Below are 26,825 nucleotides of genomic sequence, written 5' to 3'. Positions count from 1 at the left end.
CAGTGGGCATCGGAATTTTTGCGAATGGGAATTGGAAATAATCTTTGGGGTCAATTGGGCATTGGGAAGAGTGAATTGTATATCGTAAATAGGGAGAAATTTAATCCTTGAGTATTTATAGATACGAAACTATATTTTTGTTAAAAAATGACAGTTCCTCGTAAATGTTGAGGAATTGGAAAATCGATAAAAGAAATTTAATGATAATTTAATTTCAGAAGTAACATGGTTTCTGATTGTACAAAAAAAATCTCGTAAACCAAATTTTGTAATATAACTATGACGTCATGGCCATTTTTTAATGATTTATTCGTTGAATTTTGATCCTAAAATTTAACATCAAGAAATCACTGTAATGTTTTTTTTTCTATTTGTTGTCTTTTTGCATAAGGTATTTTCTATGGGGACTCTTGGGAATGTGGATGGGAAAATAATTAATAGAGAATATGGAGAATATGGAGAAATTAGTTTTTTTTTAAGTATTTGCAGATATGAAAATATACATATTTTAATTAAAAATAACAGTAAAACAACAACAAAAAATTTAAAATGAGACACAAATTCGATTTGATAATAATTTATTTTCAGCGTTATTATCTCGTAGACCAAATTGTGTAATGTTAACTCATTAACCTTTATGATGATTTACTCTTTGAATTTTAATACTAAAATTAAATTATAAAGAGTGAATGTTTTATTTTTATGGTGTGTTTGAAATAACCTCAATGCCCATGATGCACACTTGATAATAACCTACTAGGCACGTTATTGAGTGTGCATCATGTAATTGTGGTTATTTCTTCTTAGACCAAAATAATGAAATTAGGATTCGAGGGGAATTTGATTTTTTCGTTGGGAATGGGGAACTTTCTATTTGGACCGTCTTATTGTCATTAACCCATGTGCATAGTATGTTGTTTGTCACAAGAACGCTGTCTAGGGGTCTGTTTATACTGACATGTACATTGCAATACATCCTCCTCTGCTATGGTGAAAAACACAATGGTTCATGTTCGATACTTCTAAAGTAATTGGTATTATAGGCAATGCACGTGGTGTGTCAAAAAGTACATGATATGGTTAAATTATTGTAACACTAGTTATATTTCATGTATTTCTATTACAATGATTAGTATTGCCTAGAGTATAATATGATGCTTTAAGATAATAAATATTATGACAGAATATGTGTCAATAATATACAAGTACCTTTTCAAGATATATGTGTTATAATATAGTGTTTGAAATATAAGTAAATGTTATAACCCCACTTCAAAGGTCTGAGGTCGTTATAATTATTTGATTGACCGATAGATGTGAATTTTATATCAGATGAGTGAAGATATCTACAGTAAGATTTCACGTCTTACTACACTGAAGGTCAACATAAATTGACGCTTACCTGACTTTTTCACTTGCAATGTGACAGATGCCGCTGGTGGAGCTGATTATGCTCACCTTTTCGGAGCATGGACTGTCATTTTGGAAATGTTGTGGTAGTTCATTTATCAAGTGATTTGATTGTTTGTGTGTGCTGTTCTTATATTCAGTTTCAAATGCTATTATAATTTATTCTATAATTGTCTGCACTGCCTATATACGTATATTTTTTTAGAATATTTACATTTTATTATGTCTCATCCTGTAATCATCCCTAGTAGTCCAGGAAAAACTAATTAGGGATAACTTGTAGAAATACCAATCCTTATTCAGATCCCGAATTTAAATTTCTAAGTTTTGACTTATCGAATTTCTTTAATAATTATTTTGATATTCCTACAATTGAATAAATGTGCGATCTATCTACTTTGTATTTTCTTTTTAAATTACAAATTCCATCAGATATACTCAATTTGTAATCTTACCTATGTTCTAAATTACAGCATGTTACGTAACCGAAAGAGTCAAGTAAAAATAAGGTACACGAGACAACACTGTGGAAGTTGTAATATTTAAATTCATAATTATTATTACAATATGAATATTGTCTCCTCATGATGAACAAAAACTTAAAAGACTTTTTAGTATTTTCCTCTCCTATAAAGTAATTGTATAACTGCGTGTAATATTTTGGTGACAAATAAAAACGTTTATCATGCATTCATACCTTTAAAGACTTTCTAAAGAAGAATTTGTAAACCGTGTTTTTAAATTAAATGCGTTAACTACATTAAGTAAGGGAATTTATACCGCACAATTGGAGATTCAATTACATATCAATAGTTACACCGAGGTGTACCTGGTTGACAAGGCGTCGTTCAACAAAATGGACTTTAGATATTTGAATGAGTAACAAAGATAAATTAGCAGATAATAGATTTTGGTATGTCGTCACGTAATCATAACCTCTGCATGCGGTATTATGTCTACCACAAACAAGTATGACATGCTATAAATAGGTATATTTAAATCTTATTGAATGCATACCCATGACCTTTACCCTGTGTTAAAAGCTATCAGACGTTTCGCGTTATCATTCAAATATGCATTAGATAAATGATTACAGCGGTAATACACACTCTTTTTGGTAAGCTAATAATACCATTATATTTAATGTGATAAAACGTATATAAAATCTTATACATCTTATCAAGTTGTATTTTCATTAAAGTGTCTTTCAGAATATGAGTTAACCTAGTTTCCTTTTTGCATCAGAATTCATAAAATCATTTTTTGAATCGGGATATTACATGGGTGTTCTTCTTTCAAATTGTCTTGATTTGATCCCCGTTACTGCTTATACAAGAGAACTAAATTATGTGTTTTTAAAATTATGTTTTACACAAACCTGAGATTTGATTTATCTAAACGGAAACGAACATTTTGAATCTGAATTTAAAAATCGCAAAGATTGCATTCACATTGTTGACTTTATCCCACCCTGAATCTTCAACTTTTTTTTTATTTCACATCGTTTTCAAAAACATTTTTGCCAGATACTGCGAACAACCGATTCTGCTCAGCATCGTACACAAATTAATGTTGCTCATAAAAAATATGATGCCTCGTTTTGTAATAAAATGTTAAGAAATGGCTTGTTCAATAATGAGAAGTTGACAGACTTGCTGAATTATATGTAGCTTGCTTTGTATAATTTATGTTCTAGACATTTAATTTCCCGCATTGACGTACTAGGATAACAACTATTTATAGAATTACATTAAATTGAGTTAAATATCTATGAATATAACCAACAAAATTAAAATAGGACATATTTATTGTCCCATTCAGTCACTGCATTTTGGGGCAGGAAATCGGATTTCATTTTTCATGATATTGAACGCCTTTTTCCAAAGTCATCTTAACAGATAGTAGAATGGGGTTTTGTTAGACCCTATATGAAGTGACTGAATGAATCAAATGATAGATCTAAATGATAGATAGAGATTGCATAATAACATTCATAAAATATTTTACAATTTGTTTTTTTCAACTTTGTAAATTACCAATATACAGATTGAACGATAGTCATGTTTACAAATAGACTCCTTTTTTTTCAAGAATTGTAGTCGCTTGACTGTCAGAAAATTTATCTACCTGTTTACATCAAACTGTTTTGTGTGTCAGTTTAGTGAATGCTGCACGACACACTATTTCTAATTGTTCATATATCTTTCGAACGTACTTCAAAAGCATTTGTTATCGTACGTTCGTCGACCGTGTATTTTGTAACACAATCTTAGGGGTGATAACATGGTATGTTTAAACTAACGTTTAACTGGGTATTGACTTGTGATCGTTAAGTTCTGGATGATTACTATTATATTAGTTTTTCAATGTACAATGTATGATGGAGAAGTGCCATGAAATGATTTGAAGGTACAGATTAATATTATGTACAAGCATGTATACATTACGAACAGCTTGTGAAGTCAGACGAGTACAGGTGGTATGTGTTCATGTCGGCGTGTTTAAGTGATAAGGCAAGCCGCTGTATTCTGCCCACGTTGCAGGTTGTTCAGAAGAAAACTCCCGTAGTCCAACCGAGAAGTAACTTATGATGTCACTAGTGTTTTACGCCCTTGTCTAAAATCTCTGAAGTGAAAGACAATTTCAAAGCAGGTCGGTAGTCTTTTAATGATTCAGTGCCTTAACCTCCTTTTTGTAATCAATGAGCAAACAATTGCGTTCTTGAACTGACCTGGTACGCAATTTATTTCTGATATATTTACTTTCAGCAACAAAATAGCAGAAGGAATCTGATGTAGATATATCTCGCATGAAATTACCTGTGTTCTCATCTCGAGGTTTGTGGTACGTTACAGTTTTTCTCTGTCTGATAGGTTTTAGTAAGATCAAATGTTAATGTAAAGCTAAATGATCACCTGAAGACCGACCTTTTTTGTCGAATAGACAAAGATCGAAAATGTTTAGAGTATCAGCCAAGATCACTTTATCGACTATAGATATCACTGCATCCAGTGTATTACTTTTTACGTGAGACATGCCTGATGCATGTTGTTTGAATCCATGATATAATGCTCGGAAAGAGTGACCATTCCACAGAGAGTTGTAGTTATATGAATAAAGATAATACCTCATAAGAAAATGAGCAATAAAATGCCAATGGAAACAAACAAATCAATGGTGCCAAATATCTATACATATTCCCGATATCAAACAATATTTATACATGATTGTGTTGAAACATGATATTAATAGTAATAAGTAATCAGTTTGATTAAGTCTATTTTACGATCATGGCTACTCATGAAGTATCAAATTCTCCCCAAAAACGTCTTCAAAGTATCAAATTTAAGATCCCAAGCGATTTTACTGTTAAAAATCGAATTTAAGATAAATTACAAATTAATTATCAAATAATTTGAATTTGAATAAAATAGTGAACAATGGTTTTATTATAGAAAAATTGCTAGATCTTTGATAAAGAACATATTGACAGTGACACTTCCGAACTAAGATATCCATTCCCTTCATCTTACTGTTAAATGAAAAAGAGGGATGTAGACCAGAATGTAATTTTATTAGAAACTTATTATTATGTTTTAATCCCATACATGTACACGTATCTGAAAAGGCAAGTTGAAGGGTTTGGATAAAACAACGAAGGGACATATATATATATAGTATCTCTCAGACTTTCATATTTAAAGGACAAATGCCACTCATATGTATGGTCATCTTTAGAATATTTGTCTAATGAGGAGTTCTAAGTTAATCACCGAATCTGCCATGCATTCTAAGCAGTGAACGTTTGCAAAAGCATTAGACAAGATTTGTCTACACAGCAGGACTTGAGTGCATAACAACGGAAAATAGATTTAAATGTTTTAGAGCATACACCAATGCAGAAAATGAATGTACATTGTCCAATGACAATGTTGTAAGAGATGAGATTGCTTCTTATGAGGAACTATGGTATGAATATTATAACTGACAAAATGCATGAGTGGAGAAAAAAATGCAAAATGCACATCATTTGTTGCATGTGCAAAAATCCACAACAAAGTTATGAACTGTCAACATATCACTACATTTCAAGATAATGTTGCACAGCGATATGCGCTACTTGGTACAGTTTTTGGCAATAAGGCATTTAGAGGTGTTTCCATAAAGGTACATGCACAAGACCGAAATATGTCAATAAATAAATTGGTGTATAAGGGTAACAACAAAATTACCGATAAATAATCAAGTAAAGTAAAAATAAATCTGAAATATACATATTATATCACCGGAGTAGCTTGTTCCACAATGGTACTGACTTGGTACAGGCAATTCAAACAAAATAATGAGTTAAATTCATGTTTTACAGCCCGCCAAACCTTCCTCTTGCATTGCAGCGTGAATATACCGGTTGTGATTAAATAGCATTCGCATGCTTTAATGTCATGATCGGTAAATCGGCTATATCTAGAGAATTAAATGTGAAATATAAACACCAAAGGCAGGAAATGAAGGTATATTGCTGCAGAGTAAGGAAAATTTAAAATTTAAAACTTAAGTCGTATCTTTAATAATAAATCTTGGTACTTAGAAAACTACTGTTGTCGAATACGAGATGTAGGTTCAAATAAGACGCTGAACAAGCTGTTTCTGTTGTCTCAAGCTCTGGTGGATATATTGAAAGTAATAATTTCCCAAAAAACAAAAGGTAGTCAATGGACAACACATCATCAATATGTTTGTATGTGAAATTAAATTGTATTTCGCATCTTTTTGTTTATTCATTACGAGATTTTTCAGAAACTCAGTCTCGTACTTATACAAAAATAAGTCAGCTAGGAGATGAAAATAATTAATGCCCATTTGAATGCCAACTTGTTGCGGAAAAATAGCTGGTCAGTAATTTTACAACCAACAGATATGTTGTGTGGCATGAAGTTAAATCTGCAAAGAAAGCAATTTAAATACATTGTATTTCAAAGGGTTCAGAATGTTCATAAGGACTATTTTTGTGGAGTGAACAGTTCAGTGATAAAGTTGAACCTGAGGAAAAAGTTAAAGGACAGTCTGGACATCATTGCAGAACTTTTCTGTAACAAGAATCCAAACCGTCACCCCACATCTAGTTGCAATAAACCATGAACCTCCCTCTCGGATCGTCATACATTATGAAAAAGTTTTAAAAATGTTCCAGATACCATACACTATATACAACCGTATGGAAGAGTATGTCCCAGCTAAAATAATGTTTACGAGAAAAGTTTTTATTCATGTGATAGATATTTTTTCAAGACAAAAATGCTTTAGTTTTGACCAGTATAAATTTCGTTTAGATCTAACTGTGTGTCATTTGAAAGAAAATGTTGACAAAGGAATGTACATCAATTACCCAGAACCTAAATACATCAGCAACACTGAAAGAACAAAAAGTTATAACAAATTGAGTAATCATTACAACATATGGGGTAGATATTATCTAAGACATATAAGAGTGTTTTATCACCATTATATTTGCATTTGAAATTATATTTCTTACTACTAGTGCATAGTAATGGATTACAAATATTTCATCCTGGATTAGCTCACGAGGATTATATATGCATTAGGTAAATAAAATATTTGCATGTTTCTGTCTTAGCACACTGGTTGTTATTTATAACATATTATCAAAGATAAACCACTCACATATCCTTAATGGTTTAATTGCTAATCTGATGGATTTTTATCTGGGTTAGCCTTTACATTTAATTCAGAAGAAGTGCATGATAAATTAGATAATTGCCAGTATTGCCAGCATTAAGAACGCTCCAATACTAGTGTCTACCTTTGCTATCGTTTTACCAACGAAAATTGATACGCGTCAGAAATAATGAGAACATTAGTTGACGGCTCCGTGAATACATAGAAGTCTTTCAGTAGTTTAATTGTTGCCATTTTTAAAATGTAATATACTTTTGATTTAATCATATGTACTTTGAATTTGACGCATTAAAACAGAAGTATTTTCATATAAAAAGAATAAGTTAGAATTGGAAGTTATACAATATATGCATGAATCTTAATGCAGTTTTGTGCTATCATTATGCCTAACTGTATCTACATTGTAGATACCTGTTATATAAATGTAATGCGTTTAAAAGGAGCTGTCGTGCAGTTATGTTACATTGAATTTACAGCTATATCTTTTTTAAGAGTTGCAATTAGATCATAGAGATACAACCACGCTTTTAAGAAGTCACAGGATTATTAATCAGGTTTTGTTAGGTCATGAAGATCCGAAGCATGTTACAATTGGCTTCTTGAATTTCGGTAATATGATGTTTACATTGATCTATCAAATTGTCCCATAGACTGTCTTTTATAGACAAAAACTGCATAACTGCTCTTCGTCTATGGATGCCACCACATATTTTTTTCACAAATGATAGTTCATTAACGAAGTGGCGGTGTTATATGACGTTATGGTATGATCAGATTCTAAGGTATAGACAGTAAATGTGTAACAATGTCATTGCTATTTTTTTTTCAGAGAAAATATGAAAAACTGTTTCCTCTGCCTGATCATAAACCTGTTAATGTCCTGCTTTGCATTGAAAGGTAAAGTTGTTTAAATTATTCGTTAGTTTTCCATGTTTGAGTCATTACTAAATATATATATATATAAAGCCAGATCATAAAAACATCATTAACTCCTGAATATTTAACATTGACATGTTTTAAATATCTAGTACTCCAAGCGTTTGATGCAGATAATATTCTTCGAAATTTATTTTTAGCTTTTATTCCCCTGCATTTGACACTTCCGTCTGAAAACCTAGATCAGAATCATATCAGACTCTTTAGGGAGGGAAATACAATTCACACTGCGCCTAACTGTTTTGCTTTTTTTACTTATAAATACCAATACAGGAAACTTTGGCCGCTTGACTTTTCAGGAAAGATCGACGTTTAACCTATAAAATCTTAGAACACAGTATTGGTATGAAAAATAGGCATAAACAGCAAAGCTCCTATGAATAGAAGTTAGATATATACTATCATATCTGCATGTTTAAATTTGTAAATACAAAATTTTGTTGCGACAATAGTTAATTTGTCTGCCATATTTTCTAGGGATAACCTACATAACCTACACATCGTACCTTAATAGTGAATAACTTTGGTACAAGGGAGACAAGCCTTCTGTATTTAACTGAACATACATTACACATGTATATAGTGCTTGATACACACGTTCGTCAATAAATGGTAGATTTAATTCTCTAACAGAATAAACGGTTCCTTTAGACAGTTAAACATCGGTAGCTCGAACTCCAAGGAACCATTGAAATGTGTTCGAGTTATCGGGAGTTCGAGAAATTGAAGTTCGTATATTTCTTTCGTTGGCGGTCCGAGTTCGACTTTCCAAACTTCCTACGAAGTTTTGTAGGAATTTTTTTTAGTTCGTGGATCTCTTTCATTAGCTTTTGGAAGATTATGTTGGTTTGTGGTCATTAAAAATGTTGTGTTCGCTTTTAAAAACGTTCAGAGTTCGATTTCTTTGGTCAATAATTTGTTTTCATCCGATTTTCTTTAATGCTTTCATCATGCCGACTTCGGAAATTTTTCCATTAAAGACGAATACGATATTGTTACCAATACTTACGAGTCATTTACGAATGGCTTGCCAACGCTAGCAAGTGGTTACAAATGCATGCGAATAAAATGCGAACATTAATATATTATTAGAAACATCTTGCGATATAAGTATGAAATAAGCACGAGCTTCCGAATGGAGCCAATTTTTGATAAGTAAATTACCTTTTTTCCTCTCGAAAAAAGATATTTCAAAGTCAGTTTATAATGGCTGAGTGCATGCAAGTTAAAGCTCGATCTTATAAAGCAGATATTATTCATCGTGCTGTCATTGCATGCTCTAAAACAAAAGGAAAACAGAAGGCGAAGAAGACGTCGGCAAAGAAATATATGCTGAGTGAGAAACTGGCTGTCCAAAGGGCAGATGATACAACATTCACATTACTATAACTTAATGGAGAACCTTCGTCACAACGACCCGGATAGTTTCAAAAACTTTACAAGAATACAACTAGAATTGTTTGATGAGCTGTCAGGTCGTATTAGACATATAATTACAAAACAAAACCCGAGATACCGAGAAGCCATAGAGCCTGGATTAAAGTTAGTAGAGATCCTTCGTCATTTAGCAACTGGGAATTCATATGTTGATCTGTCGTATAGTTTCTGTGTTGCAGATGATAACATCAGTATGTTTGTCCCTGAACTGTGCAAAACTATAATTGATGAGTATTTAGATGAAGTTTTTCCAGCACCAAGCACAAAAGATGACTGAAAAGAAATTGCCGATGAACTTCATAGACAATGGAAAGTACCGCACGCTTACACTTGACGGCAAACACGTTGCTATAAAGAAACCCCTTCATTCTGGATCTGAGTATCATAATTAAAAAGGATTCTTCTCTATAGTGCTGGTTTCCGCCACCTTTTCACCCTACATAAATGTGAAAAATCATATGCGAAAACAGATCTTTAATTTCATTTTTATATACACATTAATATCATAACATCCCAATTTTTATATCAATTTCTAACTGACTTTACGTTGTGGCGTCGTGGAGGGCAAATAAAGGGTTCGAGCCAGAACATCTTTTTTCAACAATCTCTTCTAATTTGGGGTTCCATGCACGACAGGATTCCAATTTGTTGAACCAGATTTCTTAGTTTTTGTCTTACATTTACTTATAACAGTTCTGCATGAATTAAACCATAATTCAAGGGTTGCGCCATCTATACCTCTCCCATTTTACTGCCAGTTTACCAAAGAGCTGTATGCGCCTCTTATAATCCTCGAGGTTGGTGTCATAAATTGCAGGAGTTTGTTCTATCCACTCAAACACGGTGTCCTGCTGGGCGTCTGTTAACTTTACATGTCGCATCTCTGTCTTTTTTTTGTTTTGTTTTGTTTGTTAGTTTGTTTGTTTGGTTTTTTTTTTTTTTTTTTTTTTTTGGTGTTCCAGATCATCATTCAGAAGTTAATTATTGTATATTATTGCAAAAAACCAAAATCGTAAGGTTCGTATGGAATTCGTTAAACTGGCAAGACACTCGTAAAGATTCGTACGATAGTTGTAAACGATATTAAGCCTTGGTGGTTTTCATTATTTTAAAAACCCAAGCTTATTATTTCTGGCGAATTTTCTGAGAACGCATTTTTTTTAATTCGCAAGGATAATGATATTCGACATATTGTGAGAGCAGCACAATGTCTCCATTTTCAACGAGGTAATGTTTATGTTACTATGTTTATTTTCACCTTGCACCCAGAAGTTTTTATAGATATCCTACTATTGAGACATGTCTGTGCAGCTCTAATTGAATAAATAATTTGATATTCTTCTGTCATAATATGTTTGCATATGTTGCCCGTATGAATTGATTTTTTAGTCAATTGAAAATTAGAGTAAACTAAACTTCCCGGAATTATAATCTTACCTGTCTTAATTCAGAGAAACATGTCAGAACGAAACCTCTGAGACGAACTGTATAATTTTTTTCGGTTTAAATACATCGCAGTATAGGCAAAACATCCAAAGCATCAGCAGTGGGACGATTGAAATTCTGAGAACCAAACCAAAACGACCAGACAAAAACCAAAAGTTACGTAGAAAACCTAAATCAGTAGTATAATGAACTCACACTAAAGCCCGGGAGTGACATCAAGTGCTCCAGTAAAGTAAGCATGTCCTGCCTCCCCCTCCCCCACCCAATATATGCAAATACTTCAAAGATGTTAGTATTAGAAAGGTATTTTTTTATCTAGGATTGAGTAAAGATAGTTTTATTTTTTTTCAATATGACATACCGCAAAATTTGTTTTGCATTGTGTATCCTAACAGGAGCTGTCATCAACCAATCAACCAGAGTGTCTTTAACAATAAGATAAATCGTGTGTGACGGATGACCAGTGATGGCTAAGAGGGCCTGTTTACAATTTTTAACAAACAAGTAAAATATAATATTTAATAAAAAAAAACAAATAGAAAAAAAATATTACAAAGCTATAAGAATGATATACTGAGTTGAAACTGTCCAAAATCAAAATTTACTAAAGACTTTGAAAGTTAATCAGACGTAATACTATCGGTAAGTCTGTCGACACTGCTTTGGCCCATCAGAGGAAGCTGCCGGCGTGTGCACACGATACCATGATAGATGAACGAAAGTAAAGACATGGAACTAATGGTGATTCAATCACAGGTATAAAGTTACTACATTGTTGATAACGGCTGTATACTGGTAGTCTACATCACACGGGACATCAGTTACTGTACTACTACTGCCACACAGGCTACTACTACAGTCCCACAGGCGACTACTAATGCCACACAGGCAACCACATAAACATCAAACCGTCATCTTGATCTGGCTATACACCCGGATTGGAACTGTATAAAAAATACAATGTCATTAAAACATATTTACTCCAGCAAAGTTATTCACACTACCTTATGCACATATACTACGTAAACAAAAGTATTATAAATGTCCTAATAAATGAACCGAAATACCTTAAATACATGTAACTTGACCGTAAAATCAAGTTTATTTACACACAGAAAATACACTTTTATAAACCGTAAATTACGATAAATAATAGCAAGACATACATGTTTTGTTGTGAATTTCAAATTAAAACAAGCGGCGGAACATTGTTTATAGATACAATGATACAATAACAGTGTTTTATGAACATTTTACGGACATACAATTATATACAAGTGAAAATACAGCAAATTTACCCATTTTACATTATAAATAAAACATGACCCTCAGCAAATGATTGTTCTAGAACATATTTACATTAATAATTAATAAGAGAATTAAGTCCTACCTCAGACATCAAGTGAATTGCCCATACAATGGTTAGACACTCCTTTTCTATGATGGAATACGCTACTTCACTGGTCTTAAGTTTTCTACTAGCATAAGCCACTGGTAACTTTCATCCATCCTGTTCTTGCATTAATACACTACCTAAACCTCTATCCGACGTATCCGTTGTTAGAATGAACTCTTGTGAAAGATCTGGCAGTTTCAATACCGGATACTTTACCAATGCTTGTTTCAAAGTGCGAAACGCATTCTCCTGGGCAGTTCCCCATTGCACGTTGTTAGGCTGTCCTTTCTTAGTTAGATTTGTCAATGGAAGAGCAATCAATACAAGCGAAGTTTGGAACAAACTTCCTGTAAAACCCGACTAATCCTAAAAATGACCTAACCTGTTTCTTTGTTTCCGGTCTAGGAGCTTCTCTAATGGCTTCAATTTTATCCTGATGAGGCTTCAACTTGTTATCTCATACAAAATGCCCTAAACACTCTAAACTACTGTAACCTATTGAACACTTACTTGGTTTAGCTGTCAAATTTGTATTCCTAAGTCTAAGGAGTAACTCATGTAATATCTCTAGGTGTTGATCAAAAGTCTTTGTGAAAATTAGGATATCATCAATGAAGTTGTCAATGTTAGACATACCTTGCAATAATTTCCTCATCAACCTGGAAAACGAAGCTGGAGCTGTGACCAACCAAAATGGCATTCTAACGAATTGAAACAAACCTTTTGGAGTCTGAAACGCAGTTTTTGGTTTAGATGATTCCGTTAAAGGTAGTTGCCAGTATCCTTTAGATAAGTCTAATCGGGAAATATACTTACACCCTGACAATTTGGCAAACATTTCTTCAGCATTAGGCATGTTTTCCGCATCAAAAATTGTCTGACTTTTTATCACTCTAAAATCTATACAAAACCTGTTGGTACCGTCTTTCTTCTTGCAGATTACAATAGGAGAGGAATACGGACTATCAGATGGTTTTATCACTCCAAGATCTAACATTTTACTAACCTCTGCATTTACTGTTTCTGTCATGTGATAAGAAATTGGATATGGCTTCATCCTAATTGGTGTCTCACTTGATAATCTAATGTCATGCTCTAATAAATCAGTACAACCTGGCTGATCTGTAAAAACATCTTGAAATGAGTGTACCAATTTCTTTACCTGATTCACCTGATCACCATTTAACTCATTACTGATATCAATGTGGTCTGGGGTTTCACCATTTCCTGAAACTGGAATATCCTGTAACACATCCTGACCATCTAATTGATCACCATCGATGTCAATTATTGCACTACTTACAATTGGAGAATTTTCTCCCTTGAATACTACATCCAAACTTGATACCTTTGCACGTTCAACATATTTCTTCAACAAGTTGGCATGCAATGTCTTGATCTTACCATCAATGTCTAATTTGTAGTCAACTCCCCTACCTTCTCTACTATTGGATATGGACCCTTCCATTGCCTCAGTAACTTGTTGTTATCAGTTGGTAAAAGTACAAGTGCTCGTTCACCTACCTGTAATTTTCTGTTTTTAGCCTTGCTGTCATAATACCTTTTCTGCTTCCTTGATGCTTTTGCCAAGTTACTTCTAGCTAACTCACATGTTGCTTCCAACCTATCTCTCGTCCATCACATACTGATAAGTAGTCTTTACCTCTGGATCTTCAATTTCCTTCGTCCATAGTTCCTTCAATATCGCCATAGGACCCCTTACATGTCTACCGTACACAAGTTCAAATGGAGAGAATTGTAAACTTTCTTGTGGAACTTCCCGATACGCAAAAAAGTAACGCATTCAAATACCTGTCCCAGTCTTTTGGTTTCTCACTGCACATCCTTTTTACATCAGTTGTAGACTTCCGTTAAACCGTTCTACTAAACCATTGCACATATGATAATACACTGTAGTAGTCAACTGCTTAAGGGAAATTAGCCTACCTACCTTTGTCATGAGATTTGAAGTAAATTGACTTCCATTGTCTGACAAAATTTCCTGAGGTACACCTATCCTTGAAAATATATCAACCAAAGCTTCAGCCACTCTCTCGGTCTCAATACCTTTCAATGCCACTACCTCTGGGCAACGGGTAGCATAGTCCACTAGTGTTAGAATGAATCTGTTACCTCTATCTGTGGAAGGATAAAGCGGTCCAATCAAATCAACAGCAACCCTCTTGAATGGTTCATCTATCAATGGCATAGACTGTAATGGTACCCTACTCACTCGTCCTTTTGGAATAGTGCGTTGACATATGTCACACGATTGACAAAATCGTTTAACATCAGCTGTAACGCCAGGCCAATAGAAAGATGTAAATACCTTGTCTAACGTACGCTGAGTTCCCATATAACCAGACATGATAGATTCATGTGCCATCTTCATTACTGTCTGTCTAAAAGATGTAGGAACGACTAACTGTTTGTAACTCACCTTTGGATCTTGCAGTGAGGTAAACTGTCTATAAAGAAGTCCTTGTTTCTTGAACCATTTAATCTCAGCATTCCTTCTGTTAAATACTTCACCTGATTGTGTATGTGTGAGTAATGTTTTCAATGTTTCATCTTCTAGTTGTGCTTTTTTAATATCTTCGGGACTTACTTGATCTATCATATCTCTAACCTTCAGTTTCTGGCAAGGCTTACTTTTGTTCTTTACCTGTTGTCTAGTTTCTATAGCAGCGATTTCTACCTTCTGCCATTCTGGATCTGGATTACCTGGTTCTGGTAATCTTGCTTTGGTAACGTTCCCGATAAGTAAATCATAAACTGGACTTACCATACACCATGCTTCAACTGTTACACTTAAATAAGGAGTATCAATGGTTATCTTAGCAATTGGTGACTCAACCCTTGTTCCATCGGCTAAGATGCATACCTGTTTTGTCCTGTCATGGCTTCTTCAGTAACAAGACTTCTCTTAACCACAATCCCACTACATCCACTATCTCGTAATACTGAAACTTTCTTACCATTTACATACCCTGAACAAATAGGCATAGCGTTCCTCTTACTTGTCATATAAGCTGTTGCATTGGTACTTGTTGGTTCACATACCATAGAAGCAGATGTTTCAATAATGGAATCGCTTGGAATTGTAACAGCTCCACAGAAGTTATCTGTAGGAACATTTTCTTCCTGAATATTACTCACGCGTCCATATGTACAGTCTTGTGCCATGTGACCAGGTGTATTACATTTATAGCACTTCCGGTCCTTTAAGGGTACAAATGATGTACTAGTATTGCTACTTACCTGTGGCTTCGGTGATTCCTCAGCATTAGTTGATTCCATCCGTTTCGCAGTAACTGGTTTACTACTTGCTGCGACTGATTGTTTACCTTTGTTTATAAGGGTAGCAACTGTAGTATATCTAGCCTCTCTATACTGATCAGCTAAAGTTGCCATCTTTCCCAGTGTGTCCGGGACCCTTTCTTCCAGAAACATATTCAGCTCCTTGGAACAAACATAGATGAACTGATCACGTACCATCAAATCATACAAACCTTCAAATGTAGTTGAAATTTTTGACATTTCTATCCATCTATGAAAATAACTCTCTAACCTAACAGAAAACTGAGAAAATGTCTCACTTGCTTCCGGTCTACAACTTCTATACTTACGTTTGAACCCATCCTCTCTCATATCATACCTTCTCAACAAAGCTTCTTTTAAGTCATAATCTAGAGCTTGCTCAGATGGCATTAGTGTATAAACATCTAACCTCGTCCTTTGAGTAATGCACTAAGATTACTAACCCAGATAGACTTGTGCCAATTCTGACTTTTTGCATACCTTTCAAATCTACGCAAATAACTATCGATTTCGTCTTTACCTTCTTCAAAAGCTGGAATTTTAGAACCTCGTATGTGCTCTTTCACTTCACCTGATTTTCCTTGATTCAATTGTGCTTGTTGCTGTAATTCGTCCATCTTATGCGCATGTTTAATGTTCTGCAACTCAATCTCTCTCTCAATCTTACCTTGTTCTAATTTAGCTATTTCTACCTCTTTTTCTGCTTTTACCTGTTCTAATTCTGCTTTCTTTTGCTCTCGTAAAGCTGCTCTTTCATCACGTTGCCTGTTCTGTTGGTCTGTTATAAAATCCCTCAAGTCCTCACCTTTATAACCTAAAGGCGTACCTAACTCTTTCAATTTCTTGTAACTGTTCCATGTTGGACTTTCAGGTGATAAGTAGTCAGCACCGAAGGTACCCTCCACAATACAAATCAAAATAAATATACTACAAATAACAAGTTAACTAAATAAGATATCTACTTACAAGTTTCATTGCTACAAACAAACACCAAACCTCTGAGATACAACCAAATCCACACAAGTACTGGATATCCAAGCTCCAAACAACCACTTCCTGTTACAACATCTGAAAAATATATATATATGAAATGTTAATATTTTATTAAAGACAGTAACCCTCTGAGCTTCACTTTAATTCCACTTCTGACACCAAATGTGACGGATGACCAGTGATGGCTAAGAGGGCCTGTTTACAATTTTTAACAAACAAGTAAAATATAATATTTAATAAAAAAAAAACAAATAGAAAAAAAAATATTACAAAGCTATAAGAATGATATACTGAGTTGAAACTGCCCAAAATCAAAATGAACTAAAGACTTTGAAAGTTAATCAGACGTAATACTATCGGTAAGTCTGTCGGCACTGCTTTGGCCAATCAGAGGAAGCTGCCGGCGTGTGCACACGATGCCATGATAGATGAACGAAAGTAAAGAATGGAACGAATGGTGATTCAATCACAGGTATAAAGTTACTACATTGTTGATAACGGCTGTATACTGGTAGTCTACATCACACGGGACATCAGTTACTGTACTACTACTGCCACACAGGCTACTACTACAGTCCCACAGGCGACTACTACTGCCACACAGGCAACCACATAAACATCAGACCGTCATCTTGATCTGGCTATACACCCGGATTGGAACTGTATAAAAAATACAATGTCATTAAAACATATTTACTCCAGCAAAGTTATTCACACTACCCTACGCACATATACTACGTAAACAAAAGTATTATAAATGTCCTAATAAATGAACCGAAATACCTTAAATACATGTAACTTGACCGTAAAATCAAGTTTATTTACACACAGAAAATACACTTTTATAAACCGTAAATTACGATAAATAATAGCAAGACATACATGTTTTGTTGTGAATTTTAAATTAAAACAAGCGGCGGAACATTGTTTATAGATACAATGATACGATACAATAACAGTGTTTTATGAACATTTTACGGACATACAGTTATATACAAGTGAAAATACAGCAAATTTACCCATTTTACATTATAAATAAAACATGACCCTCAGCAAATGATTGTTCTAGAACATATTTACATTAATAATTAATAAGAGAATTAAGTCCTACCTCAGACATCCAGTGATATCCGCAGCAATGAAAGAAAACACCTGTTTATCCTTCAAGGTGTAAGCTCCGAATGCCGCCAATTTAAAGCGTACGGTCAGGTATTGATTGATAACCTGCTACACACGGTCCAATAACTAACCAGGTATTAACTGTACTTTAACATATTGTGGAAAATACCCAACAGATACTGACCACTCACAACACACAGAATTATACAAACCAATTATAAAGCCACATTAAAAGTATTTACAAGTCACATTGTGACATCGTGTTGACTTGATGCAATTACTATTTCGTCAAATACATTTACAGTGATTTTCCTACAACCATGACACTCTTTTGTTACCAATCTGCTAAATAATACTAAGGATTGACAAAGCTATTGGGACATTTAAACTGACCAGTTGCTACTGTAAAAGTTGATGAATAGGTAGCCACTCACCAATGAAAATGTACCTGTTCAGGTGTAAGGCAGCCAATACTGGCTATGTGTCACATCATATGGAATTTTCTCAGCTTGTGAATATTATTCACAATGTGTTCTGTGGGAATTTAATGTGTTTTTTTTTACATAATTATGATAATATTAACTATGAAATGGCAAATTAAAGTAAAATGGTAACACTTTCATGGAATGAACAATGATTTGAAGTTACAATGTCATGCTACTGTTTATTTGAATTGTCCCATCTCACAGCTGAATCCATTGAATACTGTTGTTTAAATATATCCATTGAAATATACTCCTTCACAGTATCTACTTTAACAACAGTTTGGAGTCTATAAAGCTATAAATTCGATGAACAGCACTTAATCCAAAGATTTCAAGGTATCAATGTAAAAAACACTTATTCCAAATCTTAAATTTCATTGAAAATCGTTGCACTTATAATCCCAAATTATAATTTCTATCAAACTCAATGCACTAAATCCCAAACTTAAACACAAATGAAAAATACTATTGACATGATTCTTAATCCCACTATGAACACCAGTGTAGTTAATAAGAAACATCATAATTCCAATGGAAATCCTGCACAATTAATAAAGCACTTTATTCACTATTAAGCCTACTCATACTCAAAACTGAATAAAATAAACTCATAGCACTATTTCAAGTAACTATAGTATGAATCACATACTTTCCACTAAAAGGGCACCTTGGTAGGCCTATTCCAGGTTTATGAAGGAGGGAATACATATTAATAAAGGTCTCATTTTTTATAATAATAAATAAGATTTCTGTGCAATGTAGTTAAGATAAAATAAATACTATTATATACTATTCTAAATCATGGTTTTCAACCTTGTCAGCAAAATACAACAAAAATATAATTTATTTAAGTTGAAATCCCCTCAACAATGAAAAATAGAATAACCCAGGTAGCTGCCTCAGATTTAAATAACTAGGAGCTAGCTATAAAAAGATTCATTGGTGAGTATTCATCAACTCTTTCAATAGCTTTATCAATCCTTTGTATTGTTCGATTGGTAAAAAAAGACTGTTATGGTTGTAGGAAAGTCACTGTAAATTTTCAGTTGTCTGTAAAATTTTGATGAAATATATAGGTGACCATTAAACAAGGGAATTCGATCTTTTTAATGTACCTACCTATCACACGGGTATATCATAAATTTTTTATCGTACTTTTTAAATTGTCTGGTCGTAAAAATATGGAGTGGTCGCAGTTCTTCTATAATTGCATAAACAAAAATTAAGTATTTATAAAATCAAAATACTTCCAATGAAAAATATCGTTTAAAAAGTAGCTATTGTGCAAATTATATAAAAACTGTTGTTTTATCTAGTTTAATATAGCGTTACTTCATTTGTTAGTAAACTTTCAGAAGTTCTTTGGAATTAAAAAAAACGCATGTTTGAAAAAAACCTACATTTAGGGGTTGGGTTAATTCTTTTCTTGCCATATAGAAAATATGTTTTCGTCTCGAGACCTCATTTAATTATTTTCTAAAACATAAAATCTTGGTTGAGGTGTCCATATATTGCTTAAAATCGCAAAGGGTTTATTAAGACATTTACTGTTATTACAATTTAAGTAACTTAATTAAAGTTGCGAGGCTTAATGTTTTCGACCCGTTATTGTATCAATACATAGGTTCGTACCTCCGTCCGTTCAAATGCCAGTGCTGTCGTCATAACGTCTTTTCTGCGTTTGACTTCCAATTTGATGAAAGATTAGTAGCAATAATATCGTAGACGCGATTGATTTTTACTGAAATCATGTAATTGATTGTTAAAAACTCGTTTCATTAATTTGACATATGACTAAAAAATAATTATTGAAGTCCATGCAGGTAATTATAATAGATGAATGATATATTTTTGTTGGTTTCAGGGGTCTTTAATAACTTTGCTTTTGCTTATTTAATACTTGTTATTGTTTTTTATCAAGATTTTCTCATTTTTATGAAAATGTCTTAGCTTTCTTTTAAGAAGATATTTATATTAGCACCAAAAGTGAGCTAAATTTAACTGTATAATTATACGTTTTTCGATGTGTCCTTGGTCTTGCCAGAGTTTTAAAAAATCTTTGCGTCGAAAAATTTTTGCAACCAGTCAAATCTAAAACTATGTGAACTTTTCTTTCAAAACATACCAACATTAGCCATATATTAAGTAGTCTAATTATAAATCTTAGTAGAGATTTCCACTAATTTGACGGAACTCGCCGTAAACGAACGTAACTCAACGAAACACGCCCTAACAGAACTTATGCGACAGACCGTTAAGGACGGAGGAAATTAGTTATAATTAATGCAGATGAAAATCGAGGAACCATTCATATCTATTTCACAGTTCATAGCTTTAATAGAGATAATATTAAATCTCATAGTCTGTGCAGTTTTTCTGATAAGCATATAAATGCAACAGCAGGGGTGGTTCCAGAGATTAAAAATAGGGAAGGTGGGCGGGAGAAAAAGCGGGATATATAGCTATAAATAGCTTGGTTTGTCCAGACTATGCCTAAAACTAGCAAACTTTTCCAACAACAAAAAGTTTCCAAACCCCTGACTCCTTCCGGCTCCACCACTGCCAGAGTAAATGCAAAATGCATATTCTAAGTCACAGATATTTAGTTATTGTCTAGAATTAGTCATTTATCAACCCGAATGTCATTCGAATGCATACAGGCTTAATTGCGTTTCAAATACACATAATTTATTTAAACTTCAAAGTTTTGGATAATTTTCATATTTCGAAAGATTTTGTAATTAATTGTAATGTTGTATGTAATAACGCACATTTTAATGAAGAACAGGATATTTTACCCCTTTCAATGACCTTACGCAAATTCTAAAATGCCGCTAAAACTCAATTTACTTGTTATGTCACTTTTTAAACGTACATTATACAATGGCAAGGCAATTGTCCCACATCATATCTCGAGATTCGAGGTATAGTATTGAAAATAAATGTGTGTTAAAGTTTTATTTATAATTTGTTTGTTAGTTGGTTGGGGTACAACGCCCGTGCAGCAATATTTCAGCTATATTCAGGCGATGGATGAGCATGAAGTGGATGATAAATTGAACATGAAATGATGATGAAATGAAAAATGGGATGGGACACAAGGATAATGGGGTTAACAAATATTGATTGCCACTGGAAATAGGGAGAGGTGGGTAGGGTCGGGCAATTTAGCCTCCTGTGGCGGAGCCTAATGGTTCCTACTCCGGGAGAATACCACAGCAGGGTTCTTAAACGTGCGAGGAACGTGGCATCTTTCCCAACACGGTGCACCACTATGGTTTGTGGTCAGATTTTCTGTATTATAACCTGAAAACCCCAAGCATGTAATACGCCAAGGATACCCCATTCCACCACCTGGGACACACAACTCAGTTGCTCTGTGGGCAGAGCGCCCTAGTCCGTACCCAGGGTTCTGAACACTATTTAGTCGCCTTTTACGACAAGCTTAGCGCTGCTGCAGGCCTATTCTTTTGACACCCGGACCTGCACGAGGCATTATTTATAATCCATTTCAGCAATTAAATTGGAATCGAAACAACACAAAATTATAATTTGAAGTACGACAGAGTAAACGCGCATCTAGTTAGCTCTCCCTAAAATCAAATGAATGTTCAATGTTTTGTTATTTGATTTTTGTTACACTATTTTCTCTTACATTTCATTTGCAATTGCTACTTTCCTATACATACAACATGTTCACGTTTGTTAATCTAAATTTCCCACTGCCTACATTACATGTTTGTGCGAAAATAGTTTCCACCGATTTGACTGTCTTGGAAGTACGTCTACTGAATAATTGCGAAATATTAAAAACGTTTATAAATTTTTATATATGGTGCCATACCATTGCCTTTATAATGTTTAAATAATGTTTAGCTTTTGCAAATATTTTGCAAAAAGTAATAATTCACAGTTTAGAAATTCAAAATAAAGTTGTTTTTTTTCTTTTATTCTGGTTATGTAATAAAATATAAGAAATATCTGAAAAAGCTATCAGAAAAACAAATAAAACTAAGAGATAATGGGTAACAATTTTAAAGTTTCCTCCTCTTCCATAATCGTAGCGAAACGTATTTCTTCTAACTGAACGAACGGTACGTATGATATTATTAACTCGATTTCCGATAAATAAAAGGCTTAATTTGTAGAGGCATTACATAAATTTTGATTATAATTTCAATGAAATTGAAATGAGTTAAACCTTAGTTTGAGCATTATTTCTACTATAATTGAGGTCAACATAACAAAACAGACGATCCTTATTGGTACGTCCGTTTGTTCGTCAATTTAGTGGAAATCTCTAGTGGGAGGCTTTTTGCAAATTGACATTCGCCAAAAATGCTTTGTTGTAATTGTAATCCGCGATAAAGGTAAAACTATATGATACATAGTATGCGATACTGGGTAGAAAATACAAACTCATTGAAGAAACCTTGAATATGTGATATATGTAAATAGGGTTACCACCAAAAATACCGAACACTAACCCGATTCATAATGTAAATTAGATCTGACAAACTGAATATCACACCACCGTGGTAGCTGGTAGAGTATTGGTCCTGAATGGGTACACGCGTTTCAAACGAAATAGTGGTTAGAATCTATGTTTTACAGCGCACCAAATCTCCTTCCTCTATTACGGAATGAATGTACTGGTGGTAATTGAATAGCATTTGCATGCAATAGTGTCATGATATGTGGCTACATCAGCACAAAAAAAAATGATTTACAAGAAGCATTTTATACTCATTGTTCCAGAAGAAAGTGAGTATTTTTTCAGATAGGACTGATATCTGAAAAAGATTATGGTAAAAGACATTTTGTTCAGGAGTCTGTTATCTTCGCGTTCAAGGAAATCAGTGAAGTTTGCACTTGCTCTAGCACAGCAAATAAATTGTAAAATACAAACACCAAGTTCAGGAGATATACAGAAAATTGCATGTCAAAATGCGTATCACATGCGGTGTCAATCTGAGATTCCTCATCACCCCAAGGTCTACCGAACCACGTTGTGATATAGGTCGAGGGTTGGTACATGTGATACAGGTTTTGACATGTTATTTTCTTTAAATCATATATTTTAACTTTACTTCAAGTATGGTCTGTGAATGTGTGCGATATAGGGTATGTGATATAGGTCTAGAGGTGTGATATAAGGAATGAGAAATAGGTCTAAAGGAGTGGAGTAGAATATGCAATATAGGATAAACGATATAGGTTTTAAACAAACACTTAAAATGCATATACAGACAATGTATATTTTTATCTGAATATATGATATAATGGTATAATGTTCTAAAAGTGTTGTTTCATGTACTACATATATAGCAGTTTCTTTTATAGGCAACAAAGATACCAAATACAACAACTGTTTTACTTGGACAGATGATCCCAAAGCGTTGTTTCTTACATGCAGGGTTTCAAATTTTGAACTACCTGTTACATTCACTCATGCCAATAGTGAAACAAACGTTACATGTACTATTAAAACTGAGGAACAAAAATGTATTCCTGCGGGACAGACCTACAGCATGAATAAAACAGAACATACGCTCACTATTGTGCTTGTTGAGGAAAAGAAAATGAAGAACCTAAATGGAACATTTGTTGAGGAAAAGAAAATGAAGGACCTAAATGGAAGATGGCATTGTTATCAAGGAAAGAGTACCCAATCTACTGAGGTTTCTTTAGATTCAGGTACATTTTCCTCAAATAAAGTATTGTTTCATATACCAATTTTCATATCACAACTCATACGTTATCTTATGACAGAGCTTTCCGTAACTAGCTGACTATTTGTATCGCGCTAGACTTCTTCCTATTAGGCCTCTGGAACAGGGTTATGTTATCATAAGATTGAAGTCATCAATACAGAAGTTTAATGGTTGTCATCATGAACTCGTGGATCGTTACGGTATATCCATGTTCAACATGAAAACTGATTTGTTCATTTTATCATAGTTTTCTTTCCTCTTTCTTTTTCGTGTACCTCGGACTTTACTTTTTATGAGCAACTCGGCGCGTGTTTTTAGAAAAGCAGAGGACGCTTACCCTACCGGTGCACCTGGTCCATGCTCCCACTGTTTAGCGGAGTCCGAGGTGCTCATTTATCTTTGTTTCTTTGTATGTTCTTTGTTGTGTTTGTCTGATTTCCATGTCTGGACTTTGTCCCTGGATTATGTTCTTTTGATTTCCGCTAGAATCTTGGTTCCCTTGATTCCCTTGAATTCACTTAATTTTGGGGAAAAGAATCCGGCGTTCGATTTATTAGGTTATACTTGGCTAATCTGGTTGACGTTTAAAGCGAAGTAGCAAAATCTAAATACTCTTGAATGAAAACAAGCATTATGAGCAATCTTTCAATATTGCCAATATAAAATGTAGATAATCGACCGGAAAGCAATATATCTTGTACCCGAACGGTTACAATGATGCTTCAATCTTGGAAGATTTATGGAATCGTTCCTAAGTGATATACAATATTCTTTATGAGTTTTAAATGTTTATGAGTTTTTCAAGTATTTAATATTTTGCAGGTATCATTATAGATTCATGGGTGCAGCTTCAAGGTAAATCTTTCTTTGAAGGTGGGTCAAAATATATTTATCTAGAATGCAGTTCTTGTCGTACCCCGAAAAATCTATATGCTGAATTCCTTGTAAATAACAAAACGAAGGCTAGCTTGTTGAAAACTAAAAACGGTGATTGTACAAACGGAAGATTGAACTGTAAATCACTTGACAAATGTAACTGCTCACAATTGGGAAATATGTTTTCGTTTAGTACTCGAATTCAAGAGATTAACACGTCTACGAACTTTTCCTGCCATATGCAGTTCAACGATAGTTTACGGCGAGGAATTTTTTCTACGACAGCAAGCCACATTTACACGGGGAAAGGTACGTGTTTATCTTCAGGACTGAAATGCCTATTCACTCCTATCATTGTTTTCTTTGTTAAAGTGTCGTTTTAGAATATCCAAAGTTATGCCGTCCGTCTTAAATCAACCAAGTATATTTTGAATTTCAAATACTCTTCTTATTTGAATAGAGAGGTTTTGAATATTTAAGTTTTTGTTATATTATATTCCATTTTCCAATTCATAATCAAGTCAAGTTCAAGATAAATCTGGCAAAATATATATCAAAAAGAGGATAACTATTTCCTTTTATTTTTCATATTTTCATCGTGAATTACGAACAAAATCATCGTTACTTGAAGACAAAGCTCCTGGCACTAACGTGTTTTGTGCACAGGACATTGATTGAGTCTTTTGCATTTTAGCACTATACCTAAAAAAGACATAATTGAAAATCATGTGTCTCTTCTACCGTTCTTTGGTATTAATTTTGGTGATGGCTTTCCCGTCTATTTATTTGAACCAAAAAGTACACGTGTCTTACAAATAGAGTTTATTGCTAGGTTCACCAAATGCCCAACTGATTCGCATTCAAAAGTCAATACTAATTCACTAAATAGGGAAAGAGTAATCAAGGGAACCAAGGTTATAGCGATAATCAAAAGAATGTAATCCAGGGACAAAGAACAAACATGGAAAACAGACATATACAACAAAGAACATAAAGTAACAAAAATCATACATACAAAATAACAAAAGCAAATGAACAACTCGGACTCTTCTAAATCTTGGAGCATGGACCAGGTACACCGGTAGGGTAAGCGGCCTCTGCTTTTCTAGAAACACGCGCCGAGTTGCTCATAAAAAGTCAAGTCCGGGGTAGACAAACGAGGAAAGGAAAACTATGACCCTTTTAATAAATCAGCTTTCATGGTGCAGATGGATACTCCATAACGATCTAGTTGTGAGTTGTGAAATGAACACTCCATACGCATGTGCTGAAGGGATGTTGCTGAGATGGGAGGGAAGTTGAAAATTCTGAATGAAAAGTCATCACTTTTGTCGTAAAGTTTGGTCAATAGTTTTCCTTTACCATCGATTTCTAAGTGTAGGTCAAGGTATGAGGCTGACTTTACAGTGTCTGTAGTGCGTTTATCTCAAGTTATTTGGAGTAGATGCGATGTATCAAATCCCTGAATTTAGGATTATTTAAAAATAATACGTCATCTATATAGCGGAAACTGATATTAAAGGATCTAGCCAAACGATATTCTTTCTTTCGGATCAGTTCAACTATAAAATCAGCCTCATAAGAGTGAAGGAATAGGTCATTAAGTAAAGGAGCAGAATTTGTTCCGACCGTTTGTTGAAAAACACGTCCACCACACTGGACAAATATGTTGTCGATTAAAAATTCCACCATTTTATGAACATTTTGTAAACATCTTCTTCTGTATATTTGGAAGATGATTTGGGATTACTTCTTACAAAGTATGAGGAATCCCTACCTAGAACTATAAAATTGTATCTAGGTGTGCCATTTTTTTTTAAACAACGATGTATAATGTTTTTAAGTCGGGATTTTAACTGAGTATGTGGAATAGAAGTATACAGTGCTGAAAAATCATAGGTTTTAATGCTATTATATTCAGATAATAGTCTTGAACAGATAGTCCCCAAAAAATCTTTCGAATATTTCAGGATCCACATTGAATTAATACCACTA

At 33.8% G+C, this 26,825-nt stretch overlaps 1 protein-coding gene, 1 long non-coding RNA gene and 1 pseudogene across 13 annotated transcripts in view; 1 reads left to right on the top strand and 2 right to left on the bottom strand.

The window, feature by feature from the left end:
* Positions 1 to 26,825, top strand: part of LOC148609988 (uncharacterized) — a 48,137-nt gene that overhangs the window by 5,183 nt on the left and 16,129 nt on the right. The window contains exons 1-7 of one of the 12 annotated variants that reach the window (XM_088541740.1): positions 2,417 to 2,527; positions 4,179 to 4,254; positions 6,741 to 6,872; positions 7,937 to 8,004; positions 23,584 to 23,831; positions 23,871 to 23,937; positions 24,777 to 25,139. In XM_088541740.1, the coding sequence (XP_088397866.1) occupies positions 6,868 to 6,872; positions 7,937 to 8,004; positions 23,584 to 23,831; positions 23,871 to 23,937; positions 24,777 to 25,139 (751 nt within the window). In that variant the 5' untranslated portion in view covers positions 2,417 to 2,527; positions 4,179 to 4,254; positions 6,741 to 6,867. Of the gene's footprint in view, positions 1 to 2,416; positions 2,528 to 3,797; positions 3,820 to 3,870; positions 4,063 to 4,178; positions 4,255 to 6,740; positions 6,873 to 7,936; positions 8,005 to 23,583; positions 23,938 to 24,776; positions 25,140 to 26,825 lie in introns of those variants that run through there. The other 11 variants (XM_088541728.1, XM_088541730.1, XM_088541729.1 and 8 more) reach the window with 11 other exon arrangements.
* LOC148609989 (uncharacterized) lies at positions 11,415 to 18,005 on the bottom strand. Its single transcript, XR_015914652.1, has 4 exons — positions 17,748 to 18,005; positions 17,124 to 17,296; positions 16,610 to 16,711; positions 11,415 to 11,870 (listed from the first exon to the last, which is right to left on the bottom strand). It is a non-coding gene; the product is annotated as an uncharacterized LOC148609989 (long non-coding RNA).
* LOC148609990 (uncharacterized) lies at positions 14,172 to 16,584 on the bottom strand (annotated as a pseudogene).

The sequence above is a fragment of the Perna viridis genome, chromosome 8 (assembly GCF_037379345.1).
Source record: "Perna viridis isolate PV_CMFRI_1.1 ecotype Kerala chromosome 8, ASM3737934v1, whole genome shotgun sequence".
NCBI lineage: Eukaryota > Metazoa > Mollusca > Bivalvia > Mytilida > Mytilidae > Perna > Perna viridis.
Note: the sequence above shows the minus strand (reverse complement) of the source record. Positions and strands in the feature narration are given on the sequence as shown.